The sequence below is a fragment of the Acipenser ruthenus genome, chromosome 8 (assembly GCF_902713425.1).
Source record: "Acipenser ruthenus chromosome 8, fAciRut3.2 maternal haplotype, whole genome shotgun sequence".
NCBI lineage: Eukaryota > Metazoa > Chordata > Actinopteri > Acipenseriformes > Acipenseridae > Acipenser > Acipenser ruthenus.
The window spans coordinates 63,145,775-63,160,938 of record NC_081196.1 but is presented as its reverse complement, the minus strand read 5'-3'; the positions used below and the strand labels follow the sequence as shown (position 1 = coordinate 63,160,938).

The following is a 15,164-nucleotide window of genomic DNA, read 5'->3' as shown; positions in this document are numbered from 1 at the left end:
GGAGACTTTATTGTGATTGTTTGTGACCCATCCTCTTAATACTATTCCATTTTTATATTTAATTTTAAAGCAAACCAATTCCAAATACAACAAAGTACATAAATAATGAAAGAAAAAATTGTGTGTGTGTGGGGGGGTGGGGGGGTGGGGGGGGGGGGGGGGGGGGGGGTTGGGGGGGGGGCGGCGGCAGCATTAATGCATTGACAATAGGGATCTGCTGTCCTGCTGTACAGTAAGAGGAGTGCACTACAAGCTTTTTAAAAACTTGTATTCAATGTTTATTGCTTTAAGTCTTTTCTATATCAACATAAATGTTGCACACATATACTCTCATCCCCATTACCATTACAAAGATTCCCAGCACTGTAGGTTGAAGTTGAAACATTTAAACGTGTTTAATTACAAGAGGAAACAGAATCTGATACTGGAAGCCTTTTCTACTCAAAGTGCGCCTGGTAATATTTTTGTCTTCCTCAGTGTTTTCAGCAGGCTGTTCCTGATCTCTTTGTTCTTCAGGCAGTAAATGACTGGGTTCATCAGGGGTGGCAGAGCATTCTGCACCACGGCCGCCAGGATCCGCATGTCTGAGGAGACGCCCGGGACTCGGTAGGAGATGTACACACCAGTAGCGGTCAGAAAGAAGACAGAGATGACCAGCAGGTGAGTGGCACAGGTGGAGAAGGCCTTGCGTTGGCCCTCAGATCCGGCAACCTGCAGCACGGACCTGATGATCCTCACATAAGAGAACAGGATGAAAAACAAGGGAATTAACAGCACAGACAAAGCTGTAGCAAGAGCCACATAGCTGTTGAGTGCAGTGTCAGCACAGGCCAGCCTGAGCACAGCAGAAAAGTCACAGAAGCAGTGGACCACCTCATTGGCTCCGCAGAACAGCAGCCTGAGAGCAAGGGTGAGGGAGATCATTGGAGAGAGCAAGCCACCCAGCCAACAGCACAATATTAGTTTCAGGACGAAACTGTTGCTCATTATAGTTGGGTAATGGAGAGGGTTGCAGATGGCCATATATCTGTCATAAGCCATGAGCATGAGGAGAAAGCTTTCTGCTGTGCCCAGGCCGAGAAAGAACACCATCTGGGTGAAACAACCTGCAAAGGAGATGAGCCGAGAATCAAACAGGAAAAGGGCTAACATTCTAGGCATGGTGACCGAGGGGATGACAATGTCTAAAATGGCCAGGCTACAAATCAACATGTACATGGGGGTGTGCAGGCTTTCATCTAGTATAAATATAAGCACTATAAGCAGGTTCCCCAGGAGGATGAGGAGGTAGACAGTCAGCAAGACAGCGAAGAGGGTGTTCCTGCTCCCCTGGTCCTGGAACTGTGGAAAACCAACTAAAAAGAACTCTCTGATTTCCAGACCGGTCTTGTTTATGCCAGACATGCTTCCTCCTGGAAACAAAAGCACAAACAGAAACATTTAATGCAGAGTATGTAAAGCAATGATGATATTAGCAGGTGTAAAAGAGGATTGCTCAGAGCACACACAACAGGTATTAAACAGGTAAGATCAGGATATTTTAATGTTTCAGTTAGACTTTTGAATGTTATTTAAAGTTAGAGATCCATCTATTTCTGCAGGCAGATACTAAACCCCTTTCAGTCATTCTCTGCACAATTGTAACATGTTGAGTTTTCTATCTAGTTATCTATTTTATAATGCATACTTTATAATGTTTTTTCCAAAGTTATGGCAGGACAACTTCTCGAACTCCAAATTTCTAAAAATATGTAAATGTGACTGACAGGGATGAATTTCAATATCCATATTTATTTAAAACTAAATTAGGCTGAAATGTGTTAAAGGCAAAGTACCCAGTAAATAATCAAAACCGACTCAGAGAGTTCAGCTGGCACACCTAACCAGTGCCAAATTTGCTGCATTTAAATGTATTCTATTATTTCAGAAATTAGAATTTCCACAGGGAACTACATATTACAAGACAATGGATACATTTGAAAGCCATGATCACTGTGAAAAACACAGCATTACCTGTGTGTGATAAACACAGTCCTACCTGTGTGTGAAAAAGCAGGACCTGCTGCATACAGTTTGTATTCCTGTCAGTATTGAAAGGTGAATTTCATCAGTAATGCTAAGTGCACCCCAAGCACTTTTCTATTGAGAGCAGACGCTACTCACCGACGTTCTGGTGGTTCACTTGCTGGTGGGGATCAGAGCTAGGGATGCACAAGAAAGCACTGCTTTATTTCATTGTGCTGTCCCAGGGGAGTCTAATAGCATCATTACACAGCAATTACAACTGTTAGGAAGGAGGTAATGGGTAGTCACATGGGGACATGAGAACATGTTGACAAAACAAAATAAATACATTACTAAAGGGAATGCACATGAAATCTAAGTTCCCTGATTATGAGGACAAGTATCAAATATAACGATGGTCCGCACCTGCCCACCTCCAGCTATCTTTTTTGTTTCTGAACCAAAGTGATGCACAAAACCCTACAGGATACACATAAACAGGTATACTGGTACAAAGGGATACAGGGCTTTGTACATGTACAACATTTCAGGCTATAGATTCAAAATGTTTTTCTTTTCATTAACTCTTATTTTTTGATTTTTGGAAGGGAGAAAAAATGCATGTTAATGTACCAGGACTGAGAAACATCCCCCTTTAAGGTATCCGCAGTTATAAAAAATGCATGTTAATGTAACAGAAGTGAGAAACATCCCCCTTTAAGGTATCCTCAGTTATAAATCTAGATGGGTTGGTTCCTGTTTGTAATATGTGTAATATACAGGCGATTGTTTTCCTTTAAAAAAATAGGAGTTAATTAAAGACCAGCGTAAACCCTTTGTTGATATTGTCCTCACCTCTGTAATGTGATCTTGTGTGTGCTCTGCAGAATAACTTCTAGCTGTCTGTGCTTAGTAAGTGAGGCAGCCTCAGAAAGGTGACCCCAGCATAAAGGCTCTCAGTGTATGGCTGAGAAGACCTGCTTTGTGATATCCAATCTATTCACTGCATTTAGGGCCTGATATTTGATGCAAGCAGCACCAAGTATAATATGATATTTTTGCACAGTAATTTTGCAGTTTTAGACAGCTTTTCCCATGGTTGTACTATGCATTTACTATGCTTCCTCTGCTTTACCATGCTTTCACTGTGCTTTATTACACATTGCTATGCTTGTACTGTGGGAAACATTTCTAAGGGAAGCTAGAATGAACACAAGGACCTTTAGAGAGAAGGCTAGAGAGCATTGCACTGGTGGTGTCTGATCACACAGGCTAGTGTGGAAGAAGGAATTGATAAGACTTCATCCCACATGACCACGTTACTCCAGGGCTGCAGAATACGAGTCTCAATTAAACCAGCTGTGTACAGCAGCTCCCTTAAGGAGATGTGGTCAGCCCTTTCTGACTTAGTGTTAATGATGACCCAATGGTGTTTTGTGTTTATTGTGTTTATTTAATTACAGTATAACATGTGATCAGGTATCAAGCCTGTTTCCACTGTAACTTCCATGGTGTTCATAACATAGCTTCACTAAATTCAGGTCATGATTTTGGAACGTGATGAACTTCATTAGCGTGAGAGGTCGGGGGTTTGTGACTGAGCTTGTGCTGAGCAATGTCTGTATCGAGTGTGAGGTGTAATCTGGTGAGCAAACTTGCCGAAAGGAGTGATAACCAAGGCACTGAAAACGTTTCCTTAGTAGTCTAGTCTAGTCTCACTAGAATAAAAACATTCTCGTAATTTCCTCTTAGTTGTTTTGCTGTTGAATTTTCTTTTGCTTCCCACTATGAATCAGGCTTAGCACATTTTTATCACTTCTTGTACACTTCCTGTGTTAAAATCAGTAAGACCACACTGGTGTCGAACACTCGTGTGACAAGCTGTTATCTGGAGCCTGTGTTTCAATAGAGGAACACCACACTGGAGTCGAACACTCGCGTGACAAGCTGTTATCTGGAGCCTGTGTTTCAATAGAGGAACACCACACTGGAGTCAAACACTCACATGACAAGCTGTTATCTGGAGCCTGTGTTTCAATAGAGGAACACCACACTGGAGTCAAACACTCACATGACAAGCTGTTATCTGGAGCCTGTGTTCAATAGAGGAACACCACACTGGAGATGAACACTCACATGACAAGCTGTTATCTGGAGCCTGTGTTTCAATAGAGGAACACCACACTGGAGTCAAACACTCACATGACAAGCTGTTATCTGGAGCCTGTGTTTCAATAGAGGAACACCACACTGGAGTCGAACACTCACATGACAAGCTGTTATCTGGAGCCTGTGTTTCAATAGAGGAACACCACACTGGAGATGAACACTCACATGACAAGCTGTTATCTGGAGCCTGTGTTTCAATAGAGGAACACCACACTGGAGTCAAACACTCACATGACAAGCTGTTATCTGGAGCCTGTGTTCAATAGAGGAACACCGCACTGGAGATGAACACTCACATGACAAGCTGTTATCTGGAGCCTGTGTTTCAATAGAGGAACACCACACTGGAGTCAAACACTCACATGACAAGCTGTTATCTGGAGCCTGTGTTTCAATAGAGGAACACCACACTGGAGTCAAACACTCACATGACAAGCTGTTATCTGGAGCCTGTGTTTCAATAGAGGAACACCACACTGGAGTCGAACACTCGCATGACAAGCTGTTATCTGGAGCCTGTGTTTCAATAGAGGAACACCACACTGGAGATGAACACTCACATGACAAGCTGTTATCTGGAGCCTGTGTTTCAATAGAGGAACACCACACTGGAGTCAAACACTCACATGACAAGCTGTTATCTGGAGCCTGTGTTCAATAGAGGAACACCGCACTGGAGATGAACACTCACATGACAAGCTGTTATCTGGAGCCTGTGTTTCAATAGAGGAACACCACACTGGAGATGAACACTCACATGACAAGCTGTTATCTGGAGCCTGTGTTTCAATAGAGGAACACCACACTGGAGTCAAACACTCACATGACAAGCTGTTATCTGGAGCCTGTGTTTCAATAGAGGAACACCACACTGGAGTTGAACACTCGCATGACAAGCTGTTATCTGGAGCCTGTGTTTCAATAGAGGAACACCACACTGGAGATGAACACTCACATGACAAGCTGTTATCTGGAGCCTGTGTTTCAATAGAGGAACACCACACTGGAGTCAAACACTCACACGACAAGCTGTTATCTGGAGCCTGTGTTTCAATAGAGGAACACCACACTGGAGTCAAACACTCACATGACAAGCTGTTATCTGGAGCCTGTGTTTCAATAGAGGAACACCACACTGGAGATGAACACTCACATGACAAGCTGTTATCTGGAGCCTGTGTTTCAATAGAGGAACACCACACTGGAGTCAAACACTCACATGACAAGCTGTTATCTGGAGCCTGTGTTTCAATAGAGGAACACCACACTGGAGTTGAACACTCACATGACAAGCTGTTATCTGGAGCCTGTGTTTCAATAGAGGAACACCACACTGGAGATGAACACTCACATGACAAGCTGTTATCTGGAGCCTGTGTTCAATAGAGGAACACCACACTGGAGTCGAACACTCACATGACAAGCTGTTATCTGGAGCCTGTGTTTCAATAGAGGAACACCACACTGGAGTCAAACACTCACATGACAAGCTGTTATCTGGAGCCTGTGTTTCAATAGAGGAACACCACACTGGAGTCGAACACTCGCATGGGGGAACACCTTCTAGTGGCTCTGTAGTGTCTGTAGCGCAGGGTTGGCCAAAGGACCCTTCCACTCCTGGTCTTTGTTCCAACCCTGTTCTAAATTGTTTAATTGAACCAATTCAACCTCCATCCAGTCCCTGGAGCAGTTCATTATATCCTTTTACCTGTTAAACCTGGAGTGGAATAGCCCTCCAGGATTGGATGGCAATGCTCCAGAGGCCTGGTATGTTTATAAAGACAACACCGGGCGTAATCGCCATTAAAGGGAGAATGTTTTTTTAAATAGTTGATGTCACTTTGTTGCAATGAATATTGAGAGGCCTGCATGTTTAACTTTGGTGTTTGGTGCTTGTTTCCCACCTTGTCTTGGATGTCTTTCATTAGACTCTTTTTGGCTGTTTCCAGAACTCTTTAGTAAACATCATTTCCTGGGGCAAAATAAAACACTCTCTGAAGAGCAGAGGGCATTGTGTGCAGACTACACTAGACTAGACTGTCCTGCCAAGAACTGCATGAACACAAACAGTTTGACAAGAAAGCAGCGATCTGAATAAATCAGCTCAGCAGAAGCACTTCTTTCAACAGTCATTTTTAAAAGAGCCATATTGTGTAAGATATTTACCTGCTGATTATTATCTAGATATGCAAGTGCATTGTGTCTGTACTGTAGATACAAAATGTGTATCTAGTGTCTTGCATAGCCTTTACAAACGCTTCCCAGTGTAAACTGGCATGGTAATCTTTCCCATGTTTATACTGCACGTTTACCATAGTTTACCATGGTTTGTTAATATGCTTTTAGATACCTCTCTGGGCATTACCATGCTTTCATTGTGCTTTATTACACTTTCCTTTGTTTTATTATGGTAAACTTTTATAAGGGGCCTGCTAAGAACATACGTGGTGAAATTGATTTGTATACCTGTCCTACTGGAAGTGTATTGTGGTCGTGGTGTCATTGATTTGTATACCTGTCCCTCTGGAAGTGTATTGTGGTCGTGGTGTCATTGATTTGTATACCTGTCCCTCTGGAAGTGTATTGTGGTCGTGGTGTCATTGATTTGTATACCTGTCCCTCTGGAAGTGTATTGTGGTCGTGGTGTCATTGATTTGTATACCTGTCCCTCTGGAAGTGTATTGTGGTCGTGGTGTCATTGATTTGTATACCTGTCCCTCTGGAAGTGTATTGTGGTCGTGGTGTCATTGATTTGTATACCTGTCCCTCTGGAAGTGTATTGTGGTCGTGGTGTAATTGATTTGTATACCTGTCCCTCTGGAAGTGTATTGTGGTCGTGGTGTAATTGATTTGTATACCTGTCCCTCTGGAAGTGTATTGTGATCGTGGTGTCATTGATTTGTATACCTGTCCCTCTGGAAGTGTATTGTGGTCGTGGTGTCATTGATTTGTATACCTGTCCCTCTGGAAGTGTATTGTGGTCGTGGTGTCATTGATTTGTATACCTGTCCCTCTGGAAGTGTATTGTGGTCGTGGTGTCATTGATTTGTATACCTGTCCCTCTGGAAGTGTATTGTGGTCGTGGTGTCATTGATTTGTATACCTGTCCCTCTGGAAGTGTATTGTGATCGTGGTGTCATTGATTTGTATACCTGTCCCTCTGGAAGTGTATTGTGGTCGTGGTGTCATTGATTTGTATACCTGTCCCTCTGGAAGTGTATTGTGGTCGTGGTGTCATTGATTTGTATACCTGTCCCTCTGGAAGTGTATTGTGGTCGTGGTGTCATTGATTTGTATACCTGTCCCGATGGAAGTGTATTGTGATCGTGGTGTCATTGATTTGTATACCTGTCCCGATGGAAGTGTATTGTGATCGTGGTGTCATTGATTTGTATACCTGTCCCTCTGGAAGTGTATTGTGGTCGTGGTGTCATTGATTTGTATACCTGTCCCTCTGGAAGTGTATTGTGGTCGTGGTGTCATTGATTTGTATACCTGTCCCTCTGGAAGTGTATTGTGGTCGTGGTGTCATTGATTTGTATACCTGTCCCTCTGGAAGTGTATTGTGGTCGTGGTGTCATTGATTTGTATACCTGTCCCTCTGGAAGTGTTTTGTGGTCGTGGTGTCATTGATTTGTATACCTGTCCCTCTGGAAGTGTATTGTGGTCGTGGTGTCATTGATTTGTATACCTGTCCCTCTGGAAGTGTATTGTGGTCGTGGTGTCATTGATTTGTATACCTGTCCCTCTGGAAGTGTATTGTGGTCGTGGTGTCATTGATTTGTATACCTGTCCCTCTGGAAGTGTATTGTGGTCGTGGTGTCATTGATTTGTATACCTGTCCCTCTGGAAGTGTATTGTGGTCGTGGTGTCATTGATTTGTATACCTGTCCCTCTGGAAGTGTATTGTGGTCGTGGTGTCATTGATTTGTATACCTGTCCCTCTGGAAGTGTATTGTGGTCGTGGTGTCATTGATTTGTATACCTGTCCCTCTGGAAGTGTATTGTGGTCGTGGTGTCATTGATTTGTATACCTGTCCCTCTGGAAGTGTATTGTGATCGTGGTGTCATTGATTTGTATACCTGTCCCTCTGGAAGTGTATTGTGGTCGTGGTGTCATTGATTTGTATACCTGTCCCTCTGGAAGTGTATTGTGGTCGTGGTGTCATTGATTTGTATACCTGTCCCTCTGGAAGTGTATTGTGGTCGTGGTGTCATTGATTTGTATACCTGTCCCTCTGGAAGTGTATTGTGGTCGTGGTGTAATTGATTTGTATACCTGTCCCTCTGGAAGTGTATTGTGGTCGTGGTGTCATTGATTTGTATACCTGTCCCTCTGGAAGTGTATTGTGGTCGTGGTGTCATTGATTTGTATACCTGTCCCGCTGGAAGTGTATTGTGGTCGTGGTGTCATTGATTTGTATACCTGTCCCTCTGGAAGTGTATTGTGGTCGTGGTGTCATTGATTTGTATACCTGTCCCGATGGAAGTGTATTGTGGTCGTGGTGTCATTGATTTGTATACCTGTCCCTCTGGAAGTGTATTGTGGTCGTGGTGTAATTGATTTGTATACCTGTCCCTCTGGAAGTGTATTGTGGTCTATGATTTTATGTAGCATACACCTAATGCTAGAAAATGAGTTATCCACATTTGCTGAAATGTTGCCTTATTTTGTAGTGATTGGAGACTGAGAACATTTGGAGGAGTTGGCCTCTGGGAATAAAAGTCCTCACTCTTGATTTTGTTAATTAAAAAATCAAATACATGTTAAATATGGGAAGGTGTGAGACCTGCAAAACAATGGTGAAATGTTCCAGTAGATTCCATTTGTTCTTTCTATACAGCTATTTTATCTACTTTGGCCCTATGTTTCTCTGTGACTCACAGGTATGGAAATACTGTAAAATGCCTATTGCATAGCGGTTCACCCTCTCCAGGTTTTACTAGGAGCTTGATTTAGCCACAGTGTATAGGATATATACATAGGACAGAGGGAAGGAGACAGAGAGTGGTGAGGGTATGCAATGGGCTATCTAGTCATGTTGTTGAGGCAGAATCACTGGGATCCTTTAATACCAAACCTGACAAGGTTTTGAGATCAATCAGCTACTAGGAACTGGACGAGCACTGATTGGCTGAATGGTCTCCTCTCATTCGTGAATTTTCTTTAGTTTTTATGGTCCCATGTAACAAGCTCAGGTGTGTCTTATTAGCAAAACCAGGAATGGATCAAACTGCTATGCAACAGTCTTATTTCCATCCCTGAGCCACAATGCATGAATATTTCAAAGCACTAAAAATATGTTTCAATATTTCAACATATGCTTCAACATTTTTTTGTACTGTTAAAATTATTATATTAATTTTTGAAAACTTGCTTTTTCCATTTCCAAACACCCAAAGAGTTTAAATAATTGCTCAATGAACAGTAATAAGAAACCTATTCTGAGGGATTGTGAGTGAAATTACAGGAACTTTTGTCAAGTCGACTCATTAAACAAAATTCTCCCAACTTCTGTTTGTTTGTTTTTCGTGGAAGAAATGAGATACAAATGTACTGTACATAGACGCATCCCAAAGCTATCAGACAAACATCATTAAAGATATAGTTCTTTAATAAAAACAATGCTTTAATTGGCCTGAACCTCAGTATTCTTCAAGGTGCTTATTACTGAATGGTTCTCCTGAGATCATGTTGATACTGTATTCACTGCAGAGCTAATTATTGTTGCTCTCCTAGGGGCCGATGCTGTCAGACCCATTCTGCAGACCCACAACAAAGGAAGTGCCCAGAGAGACGCACACACCAGACGAGACTGGATACTGGCGTGAGGGTGTGGCCACTAACCCACTCACAGAAAAGCATTTTCTACCATGTCATCGCAGTGCAGGCTCTGTACAATACTGTAATCCTGTCTGAAAGGGTTCAGTCGATCCACATGTTATTCACCTTGTTATTCAAATCATTTTCTACCATGTCATCGCAGTGCAGGCTCTGTACAATACTGTAATCCTGTCTGAAAGGGTTCAATCGATCCACATGTTATTCACCTTGTTATTCAAATCATTTTCTACCATGTCATCGCAGTGCAGGCTCTGTACAATACTGTAATCCTGTCTGAAAGGGTTCAATCGATCCACATGTTATTCACCTCCTCTATGTGCTGTGGGACACCCTGCAGTGTTTACAAGAAGTGTGTTACTTCACCTCTGCTGTGCCCTGCGTTGTCCATATCACATTCACATATTGCTCAACATGATCCTGATCATTTTGCTATTTTTATTCACACATCTTGTGCAGTAAGTAATATGCGTCATGATATTTATTAGTAGAACCCAGATTCATAGCATGAAATTAAATATGTGATAACTTGTGCCCCTATCATACATGCTGTCTATCATTCTCTACTGCTGTTCCTGTGTATATCAATATCCTAGCATGCATGTTCTCTATCATTCTCTACTGCTGTTCCTGTGTATATCAATATCCTAGCATGCATGTTCTCTATCATTCTTTACTGCTGTTCCTGTGTATATCAATATCCTAGCATGCATGTTCTCTATCATTCTCTACTGCTGTTCCTGTGTATATCAATATCCTAGCATGCATGCTCTTTATCATTTTCTACTGCTGTTCCTGTGTATATCAATATCCTAGCATGCATGTTCTCTATCATTCTCTACTGCTGTTCCTGTGTATATCAATATCCTAGCATGCATGTTCTCTATCATTCTCTACTGCTGTTCCTGTGTATATCAATATCCTAGCATGCATGTTCTCTATCATTCTCTACTGCTGTTCCTGTGTATATCAATATCCTAGCATGCATGTTCTCTATCATTCTCTACTGCTGTTCCTGTGTAGATCAGTATCCTAGCATGCATGTTCTCTATCATTCTTTACTGCTGTTCCTGTGTATATCAATATCCTAGCATGCATGTTCTCTATCATTCTCTACTGCTGTTCCTGTGTATATCAATATCCTAGCATGCATGCTCTTTATCATTTTCTACTGCTGTTCCTGTGTATATCAATATCCTAGCATGCATGTTCTCTATCATTCTCTACTGCTGTTCCTGTGTATATCAATATCCTAGCATGCATGTTCTCTATCATTCTCTACTGCTGTTCCTGTGTATATCAATATCCTAGCATGCATGTTCTCTATCATTCTCTACTGCTGTTCCTGTGTATATCAATATCCTAGCATGCATGCTCTCTATCATTCTCTACTGCTGTTCCTGTGTATATTGATATCCTAGCATGCATGTTCTCTATCATTCTCTACTGCTGTTCCTGTGTAGATCAATATCCTAGCATGCATGTTCTCTATCATTCTCTACTGCTGTTCCTGTGTAGATCAGTATCCTAGCATGCATGTTCTCTATCATTCTCTACTGCGTAGATCATATTTACCAGGCTTACTAACTATTCCTGCCACTTCTAAAAGCTGAATTCCTGGAGTGAGGTCACCATGACGGGCTGCAGCTGTAATTACTGTCCCCTCACAAATTGAGGTTTTCCATTTACTAGCTCACAGATGCCACTGCTGCAGAAGGGACATGGATTCACTGTACATGGGTTCCAGAATAATGTATGTAAGTTATATAAACTACACTGAAATAAAGTTTTAGAATTGGGATGCGTATTATTGAGCTGAAATATTATAAATGTTTTTAACACTTCATGTTATCCCATTATTAAACATGATGCAAGTGATGATTTTATTTCTGTGATAAAGATCGGGTCTAAATAATGAGGTGCAACACTTTGCCTTAACTCAAATCCTAGCAGGTTAACAAGCCAGCCCCTGGTGCATGAATGCAGGCAGGGTCATTAGAATGAGAGGAGCCTAATGAGAGATGGAGCTGGAATTGTAGCCTTTCAATGTTCAGCACTTCTAATGAGCGCTAGGGGCTGCCTGTATTCTCCTTGGTGGTAATTATTGAGGCTGTGATTCTGCTCTGATACTGCAGTGCGTCATGACGACTGGCCTTCTGAACTTAAACACAGTCTTAGGAACAACATTGTCCTCAAGTGTATGGTAGTGACAATGTCTGCAGCTTTTTTTATTTATCTTGCTACAAATAAAAGTGCTGAAATTACTCAAATAGTCACTAAAAAGTATGAGATTGTTGACATCATGTTTATAAAGTATGAGATTGTTGACATCATCTTTATAAAGTATAAGATTGTTGACATCATGTTTATAAACACAGGTACTATTGTAAAATGACCAGCCACTACTGTAGGTACTATTGTAAAATGACCAGTCACTACTGTAGGTACTATTGTAAAATGACCAGCCACTACTGTAGGTACTATTGTAAAATGACCAGTCACTACTGTAGGTACTATTGTAAAATGACCAGTCACTACTGTAGGTACTATTGTAAAATGACCAGTCACTACTGTAGGTACTATTGTAAAATGACCAGCCACTACTGTAGGTACTATTGTAAAATGACCAGTCACTACTGTAGGTACTATTGTAAAATGACCAGCCACTACTGTAGGTACTATTTTAAAATGACCAGCCACTACTGTAGGTACTATTGTAAAATGACCTGGCCATGCATAGAAAATACGTAGCTCATTTATATTTATTGAGAACACGTAATAGTTTATATAGTCTGATTGGTGCAAATCAATACATGTACTAAATATTTAAAACGCCTACTAAATAAAACGTTTTTGACTTGCTTAAGGTCACACAGTGAATCAATGACTGACCCCTGACTGAACCCTTTTCTTTAACCACCAGACCAGACAGCCTCTCGTATGATGTCGCTGTAGTCTACAATGTGACAGTAAAAGATTTTGACAGCACAGTGGCTAATTATTACATATATTTGATGTGAAACGTCAATGGAGGATGCTTCTAGAAGTACATGGCACCCCTCACTGCCCATCCAGCAAGTCGATTCTGTTGTGGTTCTGTAAAGGTGCATCACGGTGTCCTGCCTGAGGCTCCGGCAGGTCGGCGCTCAAATCCTCACTTTCAATGGCTGCTACATTGCGATTGTTAGCGATATTGTGCAAAACAGTGCAGGCTAGAATTATGTTGCATGCTTGTAGCGGTTCCATACGCAGATCATTTATTCAGACAAGTGAGTCGCACCCCGTTGATGCTTTCTGTTGTGCATCTCGTTTTCACATATCAGAAAACAGTCCACAAAGACAACCAAGACTACAAAAGAACAACCCTACAGTGGAATAACCTGAAGCAAAACTCCATGAAGTGTTAAACAAACCACAATGCTGTAGCTTCCTGTATTTTAGGGGATTGTGAAGTGCCTTAAACTATCCTACTGTAATAAACCCGGACCCAGATCTTTATTTGAAATGAACAGCAATAAAGAATAAAGTGCATTAGATATATAAATAACATTTTAAACGAGACTTTAATGCTGACCTTAAATTCTGGGTGAGATCTGAGCTGATACAGAAGCTGTAAGAATAGACAATAGGGACCCGCTTTGCAATACATTGTAGCGATCTCGGTTAACGCAGGCAGGCGCATCACACAGGGCGATGCAATCCACACACAGGGCGATGCAATCCACACACAGGCGGAGAGCGGGCGCGAACCCGGGACCTCTCGCACTAAAGCAGGGGTTCCCAAACTTGTTTTACCCGAGGCCCACCTGTGCAGCTGCTCTGTAGAACCAAATACAACTTGCAAAATCACATTCAGTTGGCTTGCAACATCCCATCCCAAAACAATCGCAGCGCAGCTGCGCCACTTAACCAAAAGAAAACTTATGAAAATAAATCCATCTACAGCGAAATCTGAATTAGTCAAAAAACGTTTTTTTTTATTATTATTTTCCAACAAAACATATTCTAGCGTTATTTTAAGACGACTGTGAACGAGCCAGTAATCAGTAAAACATGCAAACATTTTAATAAATCAATTACCGGTATACGATTTATGAGTTTGATTAATAACTTGATTTAGTTAATATTGAAACATACATCAAAGTACTCAATATTTTAAATGTTAATACTGTAGCTAATTAGTCAAAAAAAAAACAAAAAACGTATTAATCACAGGCATCAAATGAATTTTTTAATGAATGTTATCAAGTACAAAAGTTAGTATGAAAACGTTTCTACAAAAAAAAAAAAAAAAAAAACATTTCAAGACCTCAAAACTGAGCCCGCGGTACAAATGCATAAAAACTCCTGTAGCTGCTATTTTGTTCTTTATACTTTGCAAAACGTATTCTTTGGTAGCGGATTCGACATATTGTAAGTTTATTAATACTGAACACACTATTTACATCGGAGCGATCACATGACCTTCACACGGCCCTATTGTCAGAGCTCTCGCTCTACGTCCCGCCTACAGGAAGGCAATCTGTGAGCTCTGATTTGTGAATTTCTGCTTTGATTGACAGTCCCGATACCGCTGTAAGAGCGAGCCGGCTCATTTGCTAGGAGCGTATATATGGGGCTCATGTCTTCGTGTGTCGTTACGCCAATTACCAGCCCTGCCGCTGCCTCCCCCCGCTACAATATGAATTATGAGAATACAGTGTTATGAAACTGGCTCACAGGAGCTGTATGAATACAAAGGGGACCATGCATTATGAGAATACAGTGTTATATGCACGTTTTGTCTTTCTTTCTTTCTTTTTATTTTTTTGATTGATTGGACCATGCATATAAAATAAATATTTAAAAGCGCCAACATCTGCAGAAGCATGCAAAGCAGCCAAAAAACAGAAACCCGCGGCTGGCTTTTCAAAGTAGCCCAATTCCGCGGGAAAACAGCGGGCATGGCAAACCTGTCCCTGATGATTGTAATTTGACTCTCCCTGCGTTTTCTAATGGTTGGTGGTGTTGGTCAGTCACAACTTTGCATGAAAGGTTACTCAATGTTTTTGACGAGTTGCAATTGGTTAGGGAACACGTCCATCTCTATCCTTCCGTCTCATAGGGTTAGCGAGTTTCTAGAACGTTCCAAATTGAACTCAAGCACTGA

At 41.5% G+C, this 15,164-nt stretch overlaps 1 protein-coding gene across 1 annotated transcript; it reads right to left on the bottom strand.

Moving 5' to 3' along the window:
* Nucleotides 1-441: 441 nt before the first annotated feature.
* Nucleotides 442-1,404, bottom strand: LOC117972944 (olfactory receptor 6N1-like). Its single transcript, XM_034923468.1, has one exon. The coding sequence runs from the start codon at nucleotides 1,402-1,404 to the stop codon at nucleotides 442-444; it is 963 nt and encodes a 320-aa protein (XP_034779359.1).
* Between the last annotated feature and the right edge of the window lie 13,760 nt (nucleotides 1,405-15,164).

Coding starts and splice junctions, on each gene's coding strand:
- LOC117972944 (XM_034923468.1), bottom strand. CDS start 1,404: ATGTCTGGCATAAACAAGACCGGTCTGGAAATCAGAGAGTTCTTTTTA.